The 18,612-nt window shown below is 36.9% G+C and overlaps 1 protein-coding gene across 1 annotated transcript in view; it reads left to right on the top strand.

Annotated features, from left to right (window-relative positions):
- Positions 1 to 18,612, top strand: part of LRIG3 (leucine rich repeats and immunoglobulin like domains 3) — a 46,180-nt gene that overhangs the window by 19,661 nt on the left and 7,907 nt on the right. Inside the window, exons 4-13 of the mRNA XM_049783056.1 lie at positions 7,289 to 7,420; positions 8,596 to 8,739; positions 9,751 to 9,894; positions 10,195 to 10,338; positions 10,764 to 10,907; positions 11,828 to 11,908; positions 12,660 to 12,731; positions 15,158 to 15,229; positions 15,672 to 15,835; positions 17,874 to 18,194. Coding sequence (XP_049639013.1) covers positions 7,289 to 7,420; positions 8,596 to 8,739; positions 9,751 to 9,894; positions 10,195 to 10,338; positions 10,764 to 10,907; positions 11,828 to 11,908; positions 12,660 to 12,731; positions 15,158 to 15,229; positions 15,672 to 15,835; positions 17,874 to 18,194 — 1,418 coding nt within the window. The remainder of the gene's footprint in view (positions 1 to 7,288; positions 7,421 to 8,595; positions 8,740 to 9,750; positions 9,895 to 10,194; positions 10,339 to 10,763; positions 10,908 to 11,827; positions 11,909 to 12,659; positions 12,732 to 15,157; positions 15,230 to 15,671; positions 15,836 to 17,873; positions 18,195 to 18,612) is intronic.

Below are 18,612 nucleotides of genomic sequence, written 5' to 3'. Positions count from 1 at the left end.
CTAAAGAAAAATGATTTATAATCTAAACTCAGTACATAACTCAACTTTGAATCCTACAGACATCTCAAACACAAGAGAGGAAAACAAGCTTATTCTGTATATTCTTTGGAAAGCTAATAAGCGATATGCCCATGCTTCAGGAAAGTGAGGGAGTAAACCAGGGAAGAAGACTGGAAGCCAGGCTGTGGAATTCCCAACAGAGGAAAGAAGTGAAAGAAATATTCTCAATGGAGGCCCGGTTTTATAAAAAGGTTGCCACTTTTCCATCGACTTTCATGTATGAAGTTTCTGTAGCAGATCTCGTTATTTGTAGTTCTTATTACATGAATCTAGAACCACAACTTTTTTTTTGTGTGTGTGTGTGGTTTTTGGGTCACACCCGGCAGTGCTCAGGGGTTATTTCTGGCTCCAGGCTCAGAAATTGCTCCTGGCAGGCACGGGGGACCATATGGGGCGCCGGGATTCGAACCGATGACCTCCTGCATGAAAGGCAAACGCCTTACCTCCATGCTATCTCTCCGGCCCCAGAACCACAACTTCTTATAGCTGGAAGAGATCATTCCATTTTCTCCCACTGACAGGTGAGGAAGTCAATGTTCACAGAGTACATTTTAGATAAAGATACAGAAAAAGAAACAGAATTAAAAAAGAAATGATGGGGAAAAGGGATTTGAGTTGGCTGCTTTAGAGAAAAGCTTCTTTGAGCCAATTGATTAATTCATTGGGTCAGTTCTACATTTTTTTCTATCTGGAAAATATGATAACGAACAGTTTTTTTTTATTTTTTTTTATTTTTGGGTCACACCCAGCACTGCTCAGGGGTTACTCCTGGCTCTGTGCTCAGAAATCGCTCCTGGCAGGCTCGGGGGACCATATGGGACGCCGGGATTCAAACCGATGACCTTCTGCATGAAAGCCAAACTCCTTACCCTCCATGCTATCTCTCTGGCCCCATGAACAGTTTCCTAATGTATGTTTGCATCTTAAATCTCTAGACCAATACAAAGTTTGATTTAGAGTTTCTAGACCCACGATGGCGAACCTATGGCACGCGTGCCAGCTGTGGCACACGAAGCCTTGCAGCTGGCATGTGGGAAGGTCCACAATAAATTTATAAAATTTATAGTTTTTAGATACTAAAATCTTGTTATTAAGATTTGATTGACGTACTGGCACTTTGAGGAAATACTTTGGTTTTGTGCAGCAGTTTGGCCACTCGGGCTCAAAAAGGGTTAGCCATCACTTTTCTAGACCAATCAAATCTATTTTAACCCATTTATTTGATCTTGAATTTGAGGGATCCAAGATGAATTAGCGGTCTTCCCAATTTACTCACTGGCTGGTGGGGAGATTAGATGTAGAACTGAACCATAACAGTAACCTGACTTGTGAAAATAGCTGTGAAGAGTCTCATAAAAGAGGCAGGGACTAGACTATGGCTCAGTGACAATATACCTGCCTTACATGTGCCTTGCCTCTGCGAGACTCTGGCTTTAAGACTTTGATTTACACAGTTGCTAAAATAAGTAGGGCAGGACTTTTTAAAGTTTTTAAAAATCAAAATATTTCTTCAATATAATTAGATTATTTCAGATTAAAATGAATTGCTCTGTTAGTATCTTTTTTAGTATCCTGTCATGTTCCAGTACTTGCTTTTACATATCTATTTGCATAAAGGATTAAATTCAATTTATACTTGGGAATGGAAAAGGTTTGTTGTGTGTGTGGTGTGAATAGATTTTTTTACATGTATTATAATTGCTATGTATGCAGTGCCTGTTTATTGTAGGGAGTCTCTATTGTAACACCATTCTTGTCTTTTATCATGCTCATGATCTAAAAGACAATTATATTTTATATTGACCATGCTTTTAGCTGAAAGGACGGACTCTACTCCTACAATAGCTCAGTTGTTTCTTATTATCATTAATTCTTAATCACGGATCTTCTTGCAAAATATTTCTTAGTTGGCTTTATTCTCTTGATTCCATAGTACCACCAGTCTAAACATGTATGCTTTTAATGAAACTTAATAATTATCTTTTTAGAAAAAAATAGTAGAGGCAGTTTATTTTTATCTGCAATGGGAGAGGTTCTTTGTATGCCAAGTCTCTGTTGAAAAAAGATTGATATTATGGGGGTGTGAGTTTTTTTTTTAAATAGCTAAGGTAGTTTTCAAGGAAGTTTTGGGGATGGGAGGTGGGAAATGGGGCTATTGTTGGAAATATATGACTGTAACCATTAATGTACTTTAAAATGCAGTGTTTTATTTAACAGCCTGTAATTCTTTCCTTGGGACCAGACTACCCATCTCAGTCCATACAGTTAATATGCTTACTCAGTAGTCATGGAATGACCAAGGATTCAGTAATTTGTTAACTGCAAGCACTGAATTCAATTTAAGGGTATTGTTAGAATAATACATTATAGGGAAGGAATCTCAACATCATAAGTAATTTCAAATTAAGTTTTGGTGCACACACCATCTCTAAAATAAAAATGCTACATGCACATGTCTTTTCTGTTTAGCCAAAGTTGCATATTTTACACATAAGACTGTAAAGCGTTAAACTGCCAGTTACCTTGTGCAATAGGTAGGAGACAGTTCAAATTACAGACAGATATTACTTATTCATCAAGAAGCTTAGATGTTTCATTGGTTGAGGAAGTCCAGTGTGAAAAAACTCAATGTTCTGATTCCTCACAAAGAAGAGTTCCACTCTGTGACTTGCCTTTCAGACTCTAAAAATAAACTAACATCATTTGTATCCACTAGTGAGTGCTTGCAGTTCTTTTAAGGCTCTTTTTGCTTATAGAAATCCCGGTGAGTCAAAAAGTTGAACTAGTCATTATTACAGGGAGTGGTCATGCCACTAACATAATTTTACTGCCAATAACTTAATCCAGGTTTACATTCAGTGCAGGTGTTCAGAGTATCAAAACCAACAAATATATGTTACCTATTAGATGACACATTCCTTCACTTGATCACAGACACATTAAAATGTCAAGTGAGGGAGGATAAGATTCTTGTCTTGTAAATGGCCAATTTGAGATTCAATGCCCAGCACCCTATTTTGTCCGGAGCCACCAGGAATAAATCCTGAGCACCACTTGCTGTGCCCTCAAAATAAAACAAACAAAAAGACACTCTGGCCTATTGTAGTCTGCAGAATCTCACACCCAGGTAAATAGAGCCTCTCATCTGTGCCCCAAGATTACAAGACCTCCCATATTAGGAGTACTAATACTTATTAACAGAAGGAATGGAACGATACTAGTGCTGAATTGGACCCACGTCAACAGAGGATTTTCAAAGTTGGAACCATGAGCATCCATGTCAGTGGACACAAAAGATCCACTCCTGAGATGCCCGAGGAAGAGTGGTATCTCATTCCCAGAGTTAGTACAGACACTCCAGTGCTTGACAGACTCTGTAGAACTGGGTGGTTCCTGATCTTTCCTGTTCTCTACTCAGTCTTTCTATGTACTATGTCCTAAGCAGCCTTTGTTAAAATACATATACAATATGGTCTCTCTACCTTTTGAAATAACCTCCAATTTGTTCTTCCCCAATTAATTTTGAGGTAAAGGACAAATCCCTAATAGGGTTTATAATCCCATTGCCTTGACCTACAGTCATCTCCTTCCAACTGCTTCACCATCAGTTTTCAGCTTTCATGAACACAAACTCTGTACTTGGCCTTCAAATTTTCCTTTTATTTGCTCAATAGGAAGAAGAAGCCTTGCTTTGTCACACTTGCTTCCTCTTGGCCTCCACCTTTTTGTGGAAAATTTTGCTGACTACTGACAGGGTTCCCACTGCTTTCCAGGGGTCTGGCCTTTCTTGTCATAGAGCTTATACTCTAGTGGCCACCTTCATTTCCCTGTTTGTTCTTCCCACTAGCATTTAAGCTCCATAAGGTCAGGGGCCAAGTTCATCAGTTCTTTGTTTAGTGTTTCAGCAGGACATCCAAAACAGCAAGACATTTCTGTCTCTGTATTTTAAAGGTATTTTGCAAAGTTGACTGAAAGACAAAATTGGCCACAAAGTAAAACCATTATTGTTGGGTTTGAGCAGCCAAGTTGGAAAATATTGGGGACTCTTGTTTTACTGGTGACCTCTTAAAAGTCTAAGGAAACCATCTGTGTTCTAACTGACCAAGCTTCCAGATCTGATTTTGTCCACAGGAACAAATTATACTTGAGCTCAGCAATGATTTGACCATGGAACACCTTGTACTATCAACAAAGATGACAGAAACTGTAATAGTTCTTAAATGGGTTTTCACAAGTTAGACTTTCCTTCCCACACAAGGTACCATATTATGTTCTGAACAATGAAGTTAGCATTTCAGCATTAACTTAATGAAAAAGGTGTTCATAGTTTTTTTAAATTAAAGCATTGCATATTTTCCACTAAAAAGGTTAAACGACCGTGATTTTTAAGGTATTCTTCAATTTTGTTATTAATCCATATTTGATAAAAAAAAATTGGAGTTGAATGGAACATTTGTTTTCTCAGAAGCAGTTATTTGTGACATGCTCTGTCATTAAATGTTCATTTTGAGGGTCTTAGGTGATTAAAAAGAGTTTTGTTTTTTTGGTTGTTGTTGTGAACCCTTCTTTTATAATATAAAGCGAGTTTGTTTTGTTTTTGTTAAGCTGGTACCTATCAGGTGATTATTTGCCAGTTAGTCTGAGAGCTAATATGAAATGGGTATTTGGATTTAATTCAGTTTCATTAGGACAGAGTTAAAATTTTGTGATACAGGGACTATTATCCTGGCAGTTGTAAGGGATTTTTGTGCTGAGAAGCAGTGCTGACAAAGACAGCCCTGTGCACACTCCGTCTATAACTTGAGCACTTTCACACTGCAATTTAGGAGGCGTGCAGCTCAGGAAATTGCTGGCTTTGGCTGGAGCATACTTAACTGCAAGGAAAATTTTATTCGTCACTCAAGTAATTGGCAGTTTTAATACCTTGTTCATAATTACCTTATAAACAAGCAAATATATAAACCAACGATTGTATGGCCTGTTATCTAACTTGTAATCCTTGTTTGACCAGCGTGATAGACACCTGTGGGTCTCCTTATCACTCTCACACACACACACAAAAATACAACTCACTCTCTTTATGGCAAAAACCCATAACTGAGAGTTTTCTTTCTTGTTTTTATTAAATATAAGTGTAGCTAGGCTGGCCTCAGACAGCCAAAACCAGATGCAGAGTTTAGAATTATTCGCCAGGGACAGGGAAGAAAGAGGGAAGAGATGCTATTGGATACTTCAGGGTTACTCCAAAGTTTGTGGGAGGACATCCTGGTAATGCAAACATCTGGATTATGTATTTAAGAGAAAAAATTTTGTCCCCTGAAGCCTGATTTTATTTAACCCACACACCCTGACCCTAAAGTCCTGTGGCTTGTCTCTTAGACTGACTCCATCTCCGGACCTGGAATTTGACTAATTGTCTGACTTGAATTGCCCTATACCTCACAGCTAGATCAAGGAGTTTTATACATTGATTCATACAGATGTGGGAAATGGTCAAAATCAGAGGACATGGCTGACTTGACTCTAAACAGTGTTTGTAAGATTTTATGGCAGTCTGAAGAGCTTGCTATTTGTGACTTGTGTGTAGGACTTCTAATACATACTTTAAAAACGTAACTGTTACACAAACAAAACTGTGGTATTGGCATCTAAAATAAACATGTTAGGAAACATTGCTTATTCTTATTACTTTAAAAAAATTGGATAGTTGGGCCAGAAAGATAGTACAGGGATAAGATACTTGTCTCGCATGCGGCTGATTCTGTTTTGATTACAGGCACTTCATATGGTCCCCTTTTGCATTGCCAAAAGTGGCCTCTGAGCACAGAATAAGGATATCTTGTGGGCATCACTAGGCGTGGCTCAAAACTACTTATTCACTAAATGGGATATATTCTTGATTGAGATCAAAACAAATTATCCCCCATCCATTCTCATCATTAAAAGTAACATTTGGGGAATTTTATTATTTTGAGGTTTGTTGGTTTATATCAAAACCTAGAACCAGTGTCCTGACCTTATTGTTCTTCCTTTTTGTGAGAGCTGCACCTGACATTTGCATATATCTTGGAAATTTCGCTTCTGCCTTGGGAGATATAAACCACACCCTCCACAACCATGGAGAACCCTGTTATCTGCCTTAGGTGAAAGTCTGATTACAGATCATGTTCCCAGAGCCCTCTTAGTTTTGGAGCACTAAACTGGAGTATGTTTGAAATCTGAAGTACAGCACCCTTGGAGGGACAGGATAGAGTAGGCATTCTAGAGGTGCCTCATCACAGAAGAACCCAATTGCTAAAATATCAGTGAAGCATGCCCCATGAAACAAGCCTTTGGGGATTGCTTTGAGCAAAATTCAGACTTACTATGTGAAGTAGTTTGGGAGTGCTTGAATTCATTAAGCTAAAAGTTCTGGTTTCCCAATTTTAAAATTATGTAGACCAGAGAAATACTGTTATGATTGCATGGTATAATATATTTAAAAAATGCTTAATTAGCTTTAGGCTTGGCAGAGCTAATATGTGCTTTAAATGATTACATTCTGTATACATTCTAAGGCAGAATGAGTGGCATTCTATTCCTGCTTTGAAGGTACAGTACGGCAGAGAGGGCCAACTAGGCAAATGCAGGCAAAGTGCAGCATCAGAGTTCATGAAAATTCATGAGGTACACTGATTTAGGAGCATTCTTGGGATTCTGAATTCTGTGAGTTATAATAATGAGAACGAACTTACAAAATACAAAGCACCAAAGGAATAAAGTACTGATGAGGAAAATCCAGATATGAAATAGGTTTGCCTTTTTTCCTCCCATTTTAATGGAAGTACCATAATTTATGATACTGCTAATAGAATTTCACACATACAACATTCCTATACCACACTCTTTACCAGAGCATCAGCTTCCCTCCACCAGTATCCCAAGAAATCCTCCCTCTTTTACCCCCACTCTCAGGTGAACTCGATTCTGTAGATCAGCTCTTAGTAGTTTTTAAGTGCAAAGCATTTTGATAACCTCAGTGACTAATTTACAAAATGTTTTCATATATTTCATTGTTACGATTTATTACTTGGTGCATTTAAAGTGGTCCTGGGATGTAGCATATGACTTTTTTTGCTTTATGATATTTACTTGGTGATTAAATGTTAAACATGAACTTAGAGTGACTTTCCTTACATAGGAAGGACAAGCTACTCTAATTTTATTGTGTGCATTTTTTGATTTTTAGAGCTGGAAACAAGATTATTGAAATACTACCTGAACAATTGAAGCAGTTTCAATCCCTGGAAACTTTGGACCTGAGCAACAATAATATTTCAGAATTGAAAACTTCATTTCCACCCCTACATCTCAAATATCTGTAAGTCAATTTTTCTTTTGACACAAACTTGCAGCTGAGGCCAAAGCAATAGCATAGTGGATAGGGCGTTAGCTTGCACATGGCTGACCCTGGTTTGATCCCTGGTATCCCATTGGTCCCCAGAACCTGCCAAAAGTGATTTCTGAGTGCAGAGCCAGGAATAAACCCCAAGCGCCAATGGGGGAAGGTCAAATTCTCCCCCCCCCAAAAAAAAAAAAAAACCCACACAAAACTTACAGCTGTCATGAAGTTATAATTATGAAGCCACCCCCAAACTTTTAATATATACATTCTGCCTATTTTACAACTTATTACTAAGAACATAACTTCTTAATCATATTTTCTATAAGCCTAAGTATCACAATCTTCATTTTATTCTGACATTTTTGTATTATAAAAGATAAGACATATCCATGGACAGTCACTCGCTGGTGTACCCTGTGTTTTATATATGTACATATAAATGAAACTTGCTATTTCCTTAATAAATTTTATCAAACATCTCTGATGAATTTTTATAGGTTTGTATATTGCACATTCTAATCTCTTGTTCCCCAGCAGTAAATGAACTATTGTCAACACTAGTTCATAAGCACCTAAGATAATACTTGTGAGTGTGGTACTAGATATTGATTCCAGGGCCACACATATGCAAGGCAACTGATTTACAGCTCAGCTCCAACCTGTTCCCTTTAAATATTCCATTTTCACAATTGAGGACTGGGTTCTCAGTGCCTATTCTTTTGTTGGGGGCTATAGGGACATTGGATAGAGTCAGGAACTGTTCTCAACTTTTAATGCTTGATTTCTTTTGGTTCTTGGTGGGGAATCATGTGCTTTAAACAAAGAAAAGCCTCCCACATGTGAAATGTGCTCTCGGCATATTTAGTGGTCTTTTTAACAGGAGAGTCTTTACATCACGCACACTCAATATGCATACAATTTGGCTTCCCAGATAAATCAGATAGACAATCTTATCTTCAAAATTTCCACAGGGAGGGACTGGAGAGATAGCATGGAAGTAGGGTGTTTGCCTTGCATGCAGAAGAACGGTGGTTCGAATCCCGGCATCCCATATGGTCACCCGAGCCTGTCAGGAGCATAGAGCCAGGAGTAACCCCTGAGTGCTGCCGGGTGTGACCCAAACCAAAAAAATTTTTTTTTTATTTTTACAGGTATATCAATAGCAACCGAGTCACATGGATGGAACCTGGATATTTTGACAGCTTGGCCAACACACTTGTGGTGCTGAAGCTGAACAGGAACCGGATATCAGCTCTCCCACCCAAAATGTTTAAACTGCCCCAGCTGCAGCACCTGTAAGTAAAATGCCTTCTTAAATACTGTTTCACATCTCCTTTTGACGTGTGGTATCTGCCCTCAAAAACCCACAATATAGCAAAAGTGTAAAATCAAGAAAGTGGGTGCCTTTCCTTTGAGAGCCTGCCTTGTAGATTTTCTTGAATCACAAAAGAGCCCTAAAAGTCACCCTGTGCCTCGCTTCTTCCTGATGAGACATGTTGAATTGTTACTGGAAGCCTGAACAGTGTAATCAGTGAACAGCCTCCTTACAAAAGAGTCATTGTGGCCCTGCAGAAGTAGTGGGGACTCTCGACAGCTGTGGTTTATGAGAATAATACTCGACAACTCCAGGAGGCTCTGATCGCTTAAGTGGCTATAAAGAACTGTCTCATTAATAATGGTAGAAGGATCTGTGAACAGACTTCTGCAATATAGTGTTTTTCAACCATGGCTGCACGTTACGGACACTTGGGGAGCTGTTAAAAATCCCAGTATCCAGGCCACACCCTAGAGCAATTATATTAGAACCTCTGAGAGCAAAATCCAGGCTTCAGTAATTTTGAAAACTCCCTGGGTTAGTCCAGTGTGCAGCCAAGGCAGAGAGCTACTTCCTTAAAAAGAAAGCCATTCCACACAAAAGGAATTGTGAAAGAGAGTACCAGCTTCTAGCAGCATAGAGGGACAAATAAAATCAACAGCCCTGCTCTTAAAGTAGACCTCGTTTCAGCATTAGTCAACATTCTCATTGTGAATAATCCAGAAACCAGTATCTGTTGACATCTATACTGATTGGACAGTTAGGCGCAATCCAGTTTTAATATTTTATTACTTCAAAATTTTATCACATTTCAGAAGGAAATATACTTGCACTTAATCAAAAATCACTGTATAGTTTTGGGAAAAGTCTAAAACAGTTTATATGATTTTACACTGATTGGTTTAACTATATGTATATATATTAACATTAATTTTACAAGTGCCTCCAGAATTTCATGGAAGGTAATTTTTAACTGTACTATCCAATGCAGTGAACTAAATCGCAATAAGATTAAAAATGTGGATGGACTCACATTCCAAGGGCTTGGAGCTCTGAAGTCTCTAAAAATGCAAAGAAATGGAGTAACAAAACTCATGGATGGAGCGTTTTGGGGATTGAGCAACATGGAAGTCTTGTAAGTGTGACTTTCACAAGTTCTTTTCTGGTAAAATGAATCCTACGGTAGTTTTAAATTCCCCTTAAATAGCATAAATTGCAATCTTACAATTCGCTATTTAATATTGTTTTAGATAATCTGAGAATTTAGGTAATTGAGGATTTATAAGCATATAGTCTTTTTGCAGATATCTTCATATAAAAGAAGTTAACCACCTACTAACAATAGGAATGTGGCATAGTTTGTAATCATATTTTCCCTTTGAAGAGATGAGATAATAAACTTTTGATTCTGCTTTGATTCTTTTTGTCAATGTAGGCAGCTGGACCATAACAACCTCACAGAGATTACCAAAGGCTGGCTTTATGGCTTGCTGATGTTGCAGGAACTCCATCTCAGCCAAAATGCCATCAACAGGATCAGCCCTGATGCCTGGGAGTTCTGCCAGAAACTCAGTGAGCTGTGAGTTGCCTTTTATTCTCCTCAGGTTTGGAGCAGGGATCATGCTAGAGCATGAGCTTCTTACCACTGATCTGTGAAATTTTCATAACAAAGTTTCCAAGGTGACAGGTTCTTTTTTTACATGCAACCAAGACATATTTTTGTAGTGATAAGTTGAAGCCAACTCTGCTCTTCTAGTTCTGTGGCACAGGAGCTAAATAATGGAATTTTTCAAGTAAAGAGAACGGTCTTGTTTTATTTGTTTGTCTGTTTTATCTTTTTAAATTACAGGGTTTAAAACTAATGTTTACCTGGGGTGTTTCTAAGGCACAGTTGTAAAATGAGTAGTGGTGTGGTTCCCTGGAGAATCAGTTTTTTAGGAAATAAATTATGTTGAATTGAGAAGTCAAGCTATTATTTATTTTGTTTTGTTTTGTTTCTTACAGGGACCTAACTTTCAATCACTTATCCAGGTTAGATGACTCAAGCTTCCTGGGCCTAAGCTTACTAAATACACTGCACATTGGGAACAACAAAGTCAACTACATTGCTGATTGCGCCTTCCGGGGGCTTTCCAGTTTAAAGACTTTGTAAGTTACATATTTTGCTCTCTGTTCATGAACCTAATTGGTTCTTAAATGTGCCCACTTTTCTACAAGCAGATTTCCTTTGTTGTGAAGGAAATGTAGACGGCCTCGAAGTAATCTTTCCCAGATCAGTTTGATTAAAATAGGCCCATTTCATCCATATGTGTTTCTTAAAGGGATTAAGTAGGACAGTGATCAGATTGTTTTTGGTGATTATAGTTAGCCTTCTCAGGATCCAGGAAGTTGGTAACTGCTCAAGAGGGAAACAATTTTAAATCCACTAATTTTTCTTTATAAAACACAGATTAAAAATTACTCAGCAGAAAAGATACACAAAGGATAAGTAAAGAAAGGTGTCTGTTTATCACACTGGTTATATACGGACTTGATATTTGTCCTAGCCAAAAGAGAGCTGGATTAATTAAATGTGAAAAAAAAAAAAAACCCTCTCAAATTCTAATTTTAATGTTGTACAATGGACTTTTACACTGTCAGAAACTTTCTCTTCACAATTTGAAGCATTACATAATTGAAAGACATGCTGTATGTTTTGGCAAACTCCTGCTGGTGTGGTTGGAACAGTGGTTTTAAAGTTTAATGTATTTTTCAAACTATTCAAGTCTTTCTGAATTTAGTTGTGTTGACAGAAGAATTAATAGAACCAAAGGCAGCTGTTCTGATTTTTGAGTGAAGACTTGAAAAGTTGTTGAGGGAAGAGAAGAGGGTATGATGTTGGGGAGAAAGCATTTTCTGTTATTTTGAAAAGGGCACAGAGACAGTTTGGGAAATCATGAGGAACTTGTTAGAAATTGCAAACTACCTGGATATGATATGTGAGAGTATTTCTCAAGACAACTCTTGTTTTTGAAATAAATAGAGCATTACATACATGTGAATGAAAATATATTTACATCTTCAATTAGGGATCTGAAGAATAATGAAATTTCCTGGACCATTGAAGACATGAATGGTGCTTTCTCTGGGCTTGATAAACTGAGACGACTGTGAGTATGGTTTGATTAGATGAGTGCTTTTATACAAGATGAATATTAATCAGCTTTCCTTCCTTAGATATTGTGATTTTGGTTCACATTTCTGTTAGTGTAGCTTATTTTAATATGTCCTGAATTCATTATTTAGAAAGTGGTGCTGTAGAGTATCCCTCAAGAACTTTTTAAATTAGGAGACTTAGTATATTCTGATAATAATAGAAACAATACAGGATTAAAATATGCTTTTGTGTAGTTAGTAGTTGACCTTTGCAGGTAGCCAAATTCTGTTTTTAAGTAAGTCAGTTTTAGATTGAGTTATAGTCAGCCTAGAATTCCTGTGTATGATCTAAGTATCCATGGGGGAAAAGAGAAGGAGCAAATTTCCACTCTAAACCTGTATTATTTATTAGTTTCTGAGACAGTATACTCAGAGTAACATTTCTGCCTTTTTCCTAAGTGGAACCCAAAACAACAGCTTTATTTGAACCTTTAGAATAACTTATTAAATGCCAGTTTTTTCTGGGTTCTATGACTAATGCCTTGAAACTATGCTGAACTCCATTACTTAAGGTACATAATAAAGTACATACAGGTACATAATAAAGATCATGGATACATTTTTATAAGATAGTATATGGTAGAATCATTCTGCTATGCCTAATAAAAAGGAGTTCTTATAATTTTTAAAAAATTAATCATTTAATAATTATTCCATCCTAAGTGTCATTTGTTAACTGTCTTAAAATATTTCTCCCTTACACAGAATACTTCAGGGTAACCGAATTCGTTCTATTACCAAAAAAGCCTTCACCGGTTTGGATGCTTTAGAACACCTGTGAGTACCTCAAATTTAGTTATTTTAATTAGTCTAAGAGGATTATGTATTATGACAGAGCAAACATACTATCGCTATTGGTATCTTCTCAGTACCGTAAAATACACATAGACATTGGCCTATTCTCTACCATCTATATACCTACTAACTGGTCTCTCTACATGTATGGAAGTCTATAAGTACATACGTCTTTTTGCATTTGAAGACTTTGCTATGTATCATTTTGGGTTTTGTTTTAGTTACTTTTTTTTTAAAAGTGTATAAATATAGAGTATAACTTAAGCCTTTCAAGGAAACTACTTTATAGCTATTATAAATTTAAGTGGAAGCTTTGAATACTTATTGATTTTATTGAGAAGGTGACTCGGATGTTAAAAATAGAGTCTCCATAGTCTTTAGAGTAATGTACATTTCACTATTTTTAAAATGTTGGTTTGTTATGGCTGTTATTTAATTATAAAATGCTTGCCCCCTTTTCTCACTTTATTTACTGTCTTCTTTCACCGCTAGCCTATCAGTTAACAACTTGTAGAAGCAGAACTCAAACTAAGGTTCCTGAGCTCAGTGCCCAGCATCATGCATGCTCTAACCTTCATAATCTTGATCCCTTTCCTCATCATTTCTGACATTCAAGGAAGGCTCAGATGTCTCAGCCATTAGAAAGTCAAGCTAGTGAGTCTTGAAGGATGCCAAGCCTTTGTGAACACTGACCCAGCAAGCTGCTTCTAACAAGGGGCATATGGTTTACAATTGTACATTAGAAGTAGAAAAACAGTATAGAATAGATCCACTATAAGGAATCCTGGTACCGTAGCTCCATGATTTACTGTCTGTTAACATGTTCAAAGAGTAATTTAAAATACATGTTTGTGCTGCTCATTGAGAAGGAATTGGTTAGTTATGATCTATGAAACACCTTCCCAATGACTTTTGAGGGAGGTTTGCTTTGTTACCATGCAGGCAGGGCAGCAATTCAGGTTGCAGCAGTATGATTCTGCAAAACAGAATTTGGAAGGGTGGACCAGTATTACTAGACTTACTGAAACAAATTAGTTTCAAGAGGAAACTAGCCAAAAGTGTTTTGTCATCTGATCCCATCCAGTTCTGGGAAAGTGGAATTAGTGGCTCCATGGAGTATTAACCTCTGCTTCAATTTTTAAACCTTGACTCTCCCAGTATTATCTGTCTCTGCCCATGTTCATTTATTTCACTCTGTTTTCTGTTGTCACTTGTCTCATTCCAAATCTGTTTTGTAAAGAAAACAGACTGGCAGTCATAGGGAGTATACCTTAATTCAGATTCCTTCAAAGTAACATCAGCCCTAAATGTTCTTTCATTTTATGCACGTTCTGCCTAAAATAGGGTTTATTTTATTTTTACTTTTTTCCCAGCTAGTATGTCTTGTCTGAATATTTTACTGTCTTTACAGTAGTGGCTTGTGCATATCAGAGTAAGCTAATGATTACGAATATGAGTTTGAAGTAGAAAATAATTGGGTTCAAATTTTATATGCCCTTTCATGCTGAGCAAGGTCTGTAAAGTCATCTTTTGGATTGCTATGAGGCATAAGTGCTAGAGGATGTGGAAGTCACTTAATAATAATGCCTGTCACAATAAATTAACTTACACATTAATGATTTTCTAAGAGCATGATTTGATTTGTGTGTTTAAAAATTACTAGTCTTACAAATTTGCATAATGAGCTATAGTAACTTAGAAGAATAGTTTGCGCTTTTAGGGATGCAATCACCTATATGAGATAATATACAGGTAGTCTTTCTCATTGTTACAGAATCTGCTCCTCGTAAAATATCCTTATCCTACAAAGATAGGTACTTAACAAGTTCTTCCAGAGTAACTCTTGGTACAGTTTTATGCCTAGATTAAGTTTGGAGTCTCCCAAGCCTGGATGCTGAGGGCCATGAGTGGGGTTGGTGAAAGACTGTAACCTCTAGCTAAATGTGTAAGCAAGAGAAGAGAAAGTTTATTAAAATAGTATACTGAGCAGAAAGATTCACAAGCCTTCCAGTATAGCTTTGAGGTACTTTTTATTATTTGTTTTGAGGATGTCTCATGAGTTTGAAGTTTCATGTTAGAAATACGGGTTTCACCACTGATCATTAGCTAAATAGTGGGCACATAGTCCTGGGTTTCAAATGCCTATGATTGTGCTATTGTCACCTAATTAGAGTAGGAAATTCATTTTAGTTCTTCTTTAAATAAACTCAGTGATGGACCCCAGAATCTTAAGTTTCATTTTTGTGTAAATTGGGGGTCTTGTTCAAGGTTTGAGTTAAGCCATATGTAAGTTGCAAAATTGACCATCTCATCAAATGTTTGGTGGCCAGTAAGAGGCTGACCTATGCCAGAAAGTGTCCCATGAAGATTACACTCAATCACTGATCTATCTAATTTGTTGTTTTCAGGGACCTGAGTGACAACGCAATCATGTCCTTACAGGGCAATGCATTTTCACAAATGAAGAAACTTCGGCAATTGTAAGCTTTTCTTTTTCTTATAAGAGTTTTACATAAATCATAGACAGATAAACTATTGGTTTAAACTATTGTCTTCCCACATTCTTTATTCTTCATATTAATATTTATACCAGATAGTAAAAGGAGTTGGTTATTTGTTTTTTGTTGAAAAGAGAAGCTTCTTTTTCTTTCAACTTGAATTGATGTGGCCTAATAACTGTATAGTATCTTATCGTAAGTTTTTGGTAGTATTAGCACATCTTAGTAAAGACAGAAAGGAGAGCAACTAAAAATCATGCTACACTGTTTCTTGCACTTTAAGAGGAACTATAGAATGTCTGTTACATGGATGTGTGTGTTTGGTTTCCACATTGAGTGCTTTGTTAATATTTACTTGAGTTTAGTTTACTTGCAGAAATCTGCATTTCATACAAAACAAATTGAATGTAATTACTCTCCTCAGGCATTTAAATACATCAAGCCTTTTGTGTGATTGCCAGCTAAAATGGCTCCCACAGTGGGTGGCGGAAAACAACTTTCAGAGTTTTGTAAATGCCAGTTGTGCCCATCCTCAGCTGCTAAAAGGAAGAAGTATTTTTGCTGTTAGCCCAGATGGCTTTGTGTGTGGTGAGTATAGCTGTTACACTTCCTTCCCTCTTAGCCATTCTTTTTGAGGCCGACCTATGTTTTAACAGTAGTTTTGAATACATTTATGTTCTCTTAATAAAGGTTTTATTTTTGCCAAGGTAGATAGACATAGGTCTACAGTTGAGTGTTACTTTTTATAGACAAGAGTTTTCTCATATTTTTTTCTCTCTATTTTGGTATTAGGGTGTTTAGTTTGGAATTAGAAGGACATTTGATCTTGGCAGTTTCAAGGCATTATAACCCTTCTTAACCTGTTTCCCAAGTCTGTTTCCCTGAAAAGAGGACTCTCCTCTCTGTTCCTCCCAAGATCAGGGATTTACAGCAGGAACTCACTGATAAAACTAGTGATTTTCAAGCTGTGATTAGTGATTACCAAACTGCGAAAAAGAATTAAGCTATTGCGGAAGAAGCATTATAAGTAATAGAAGACTTGACTTCATTAAAGATAAATTTAAGGACTATTTAAAGACTAATGTCTTCTGTCTATTGTCATACACCCCAAAATTTTGGTGTATCCATACTGCCCAAAATTATTGAGTGGTTCCAAATCAGACACTGAAGTTTTCCTTTGTGTAGTCTTTATCTGCTTAATATTAGTTGTTAGGGAGGCCTTTTTAATAAATGTGTGTTTAAAACTGGTCAGAAATTGTCACCTTAAGCTGTAGTATGTGTGTAAAAGTATTCCATAACCTCATTTTACATTGGCTTTTAAATTTTTATTTAAATCTGTTTTTCCTATAAATGCCTAGTTAAGTATAAGGAAAGGATATTTTAAGACAGTTGTATTAAACAATGCCAACTGTTTCTAGAAATAAAACTTCTGATGTCATTTTTGGATCCAAATAAAGTTTCTGGCATTTGTTTTTAAGGGCTTGTGCTGTTCCTTTCCCATGTCCCAAAAGCCACAGTCTTCTCTTCCTGAGATAGTAACTCTATGACTACTTTAAAATGGGAGTACAATCTTCATAGTTTCTTTTTTTTTTTTTTTTTTTTTTACTCCTTTCTTGGTAAATGTCAGCATTGTTTTAGATTTTAGAATTTTAGATGATTCAGAAGGAGAAAGTGTTGATTAGAACTTGCAGGCAGGTACTGGAAACTGACAGCAATGAAATTACCAGAGTATCACACCCCATTCACACATACACACGTACCTCTTTTATTTTTTGAGCTTATTATAAACTAAAATTCAAAAAGGTAGCTTCTAAAACGTGACAGAGCACTAAAAATAGCTCGAATGAAAATGTGGCCCTGACAGCATATCGCTGCAGCCTGCTTGACTGTTTACTCAAAACTAGGCCGTAGCCAATATCCCACAGTGAGTTTTGGAGATACGTTTTTCTTTTATTACAGTATTTTGGTTAAAAAATTTTATACAATTTTTTTTAGTAGATGAGGTATTATTGTATTAGAGATCATTTTTGATGTTTCATTTCTTAAATTTGCCCCTACTACTCAGAAAATGGGAAACTTGCAGTTTCTGGTTAAGGCCTTTAAAGAACCTTAAGCCTGGAAATGTCTTGTTTTACGCTTATTTTAAAATTCAACTTACTGACTTTTGTTATTTTTAATTATGCTGCTGATGGTGCTCAGGACCACCTCTGTGGTGCTCAGAAAAACCACATAGGAATTTGAACTCGCATGTAGGGAAAGCGCCTGAATCCCTGAACTATCTCCCTCTGGCCTCTGGCAGTATCCTGCTTTTATATATATATATATATATATATATATATATATATATATTTAGAAAAGAAAACCAGGAGTGTGGAATAAACTATAGTTCCAAAGTAATAGCCTTCTTTCCATTAATAATTTTTGATCAATAGGTCTCAGTCTCTGTTCGAAATGAATGAGTGACTTTATAAACACTCTCACAAGGTATCATTTCAACACTGGACTGCTGTCCCATCAGTGTAACATACACAAAGGGTAATATCGGAGCCGCTGTTTGTTTTGACTTTTGTGGTGTTCAAACCGCACTTTTAAAATTGTTTTGTTTCTTCCTCTCTATTTTGAACAGATGATTTTCCTAAACCCCAGATCACGGTTCAGCCAGAAACACAGTCGGCAATAAAAGGCTCCAATTTAAGCTTTATCTGCTCAGCCGCCAGCAGCAGTGATTCTCCAATGACTTTTGCCTGGAAGAAAGACAATGAACTACTGCATGATGCTGAAATGGAAAATTATGCACACCTCCGGGCTCAAGGTGGCGAGGTGATGGAGTACACCACCATTCTTCGACTACGCAGTGTGGAATTTGCCAATGAAGGGAAATATCAGTGTGTCATCTCTAATCACTTCGGTTCATCCTACTCTGTCAAAGCCAAGCTAACAGTAAATAGTATGTGATCTGAATTTTCCTTTTGCATCTTCAAAACAATTGTTACATGCAGACAGTGCCTGGTTTACTCTCATAGTTCCTAAACACAGTCCTCCTTTCTCTGCTTCTCACTCTACACAGTAAGATTCTTATTTGGACCCAAGCAAGCAGTTGTGTCAAAGATGCTATGTTTAACATGGTGGATAGCACAGAGATAAAGCAGGTATTTTTGCTTTGAGGAGTCAGAGTGTCCTCATCTGATGAAGAAGCCACAAAGTGTAGTGTGTGAAAGTACAAGTGCTTTATCTCAGAGATCTAGATTTAAGTCTGTCCATTCTAGTTTATAGCCCTGTGACTCATTTCAAATTACTTAAGCTCCTAAATTTTCAGTACTTAACTTTTCAATGTTGGGTAATCACTAAATAAACTATTTTGTGAA

This window comes from Suncus etruscus, chromosome 11 (genome assembly GCF_024139225.1).
Source record: "Suncus etruscus isolate mSunEtr1 chromosome 11, mSunEtr1.pri.cur, whole genome shotgun sequence".
In the NCBI taxonomy this organism is placed as follows: domain Eukaryota; kingdom Metazoa; phylum Chordata; class Mammalia; order Eulipotyphla; family Soricidae; genus Suncus; species Suncus etruscus.
The sequence above is the reverse complement of the archived record's forward strand: the minus strand, read 5'-3'. Positions and strand labels throughout refer to the sequence as shown.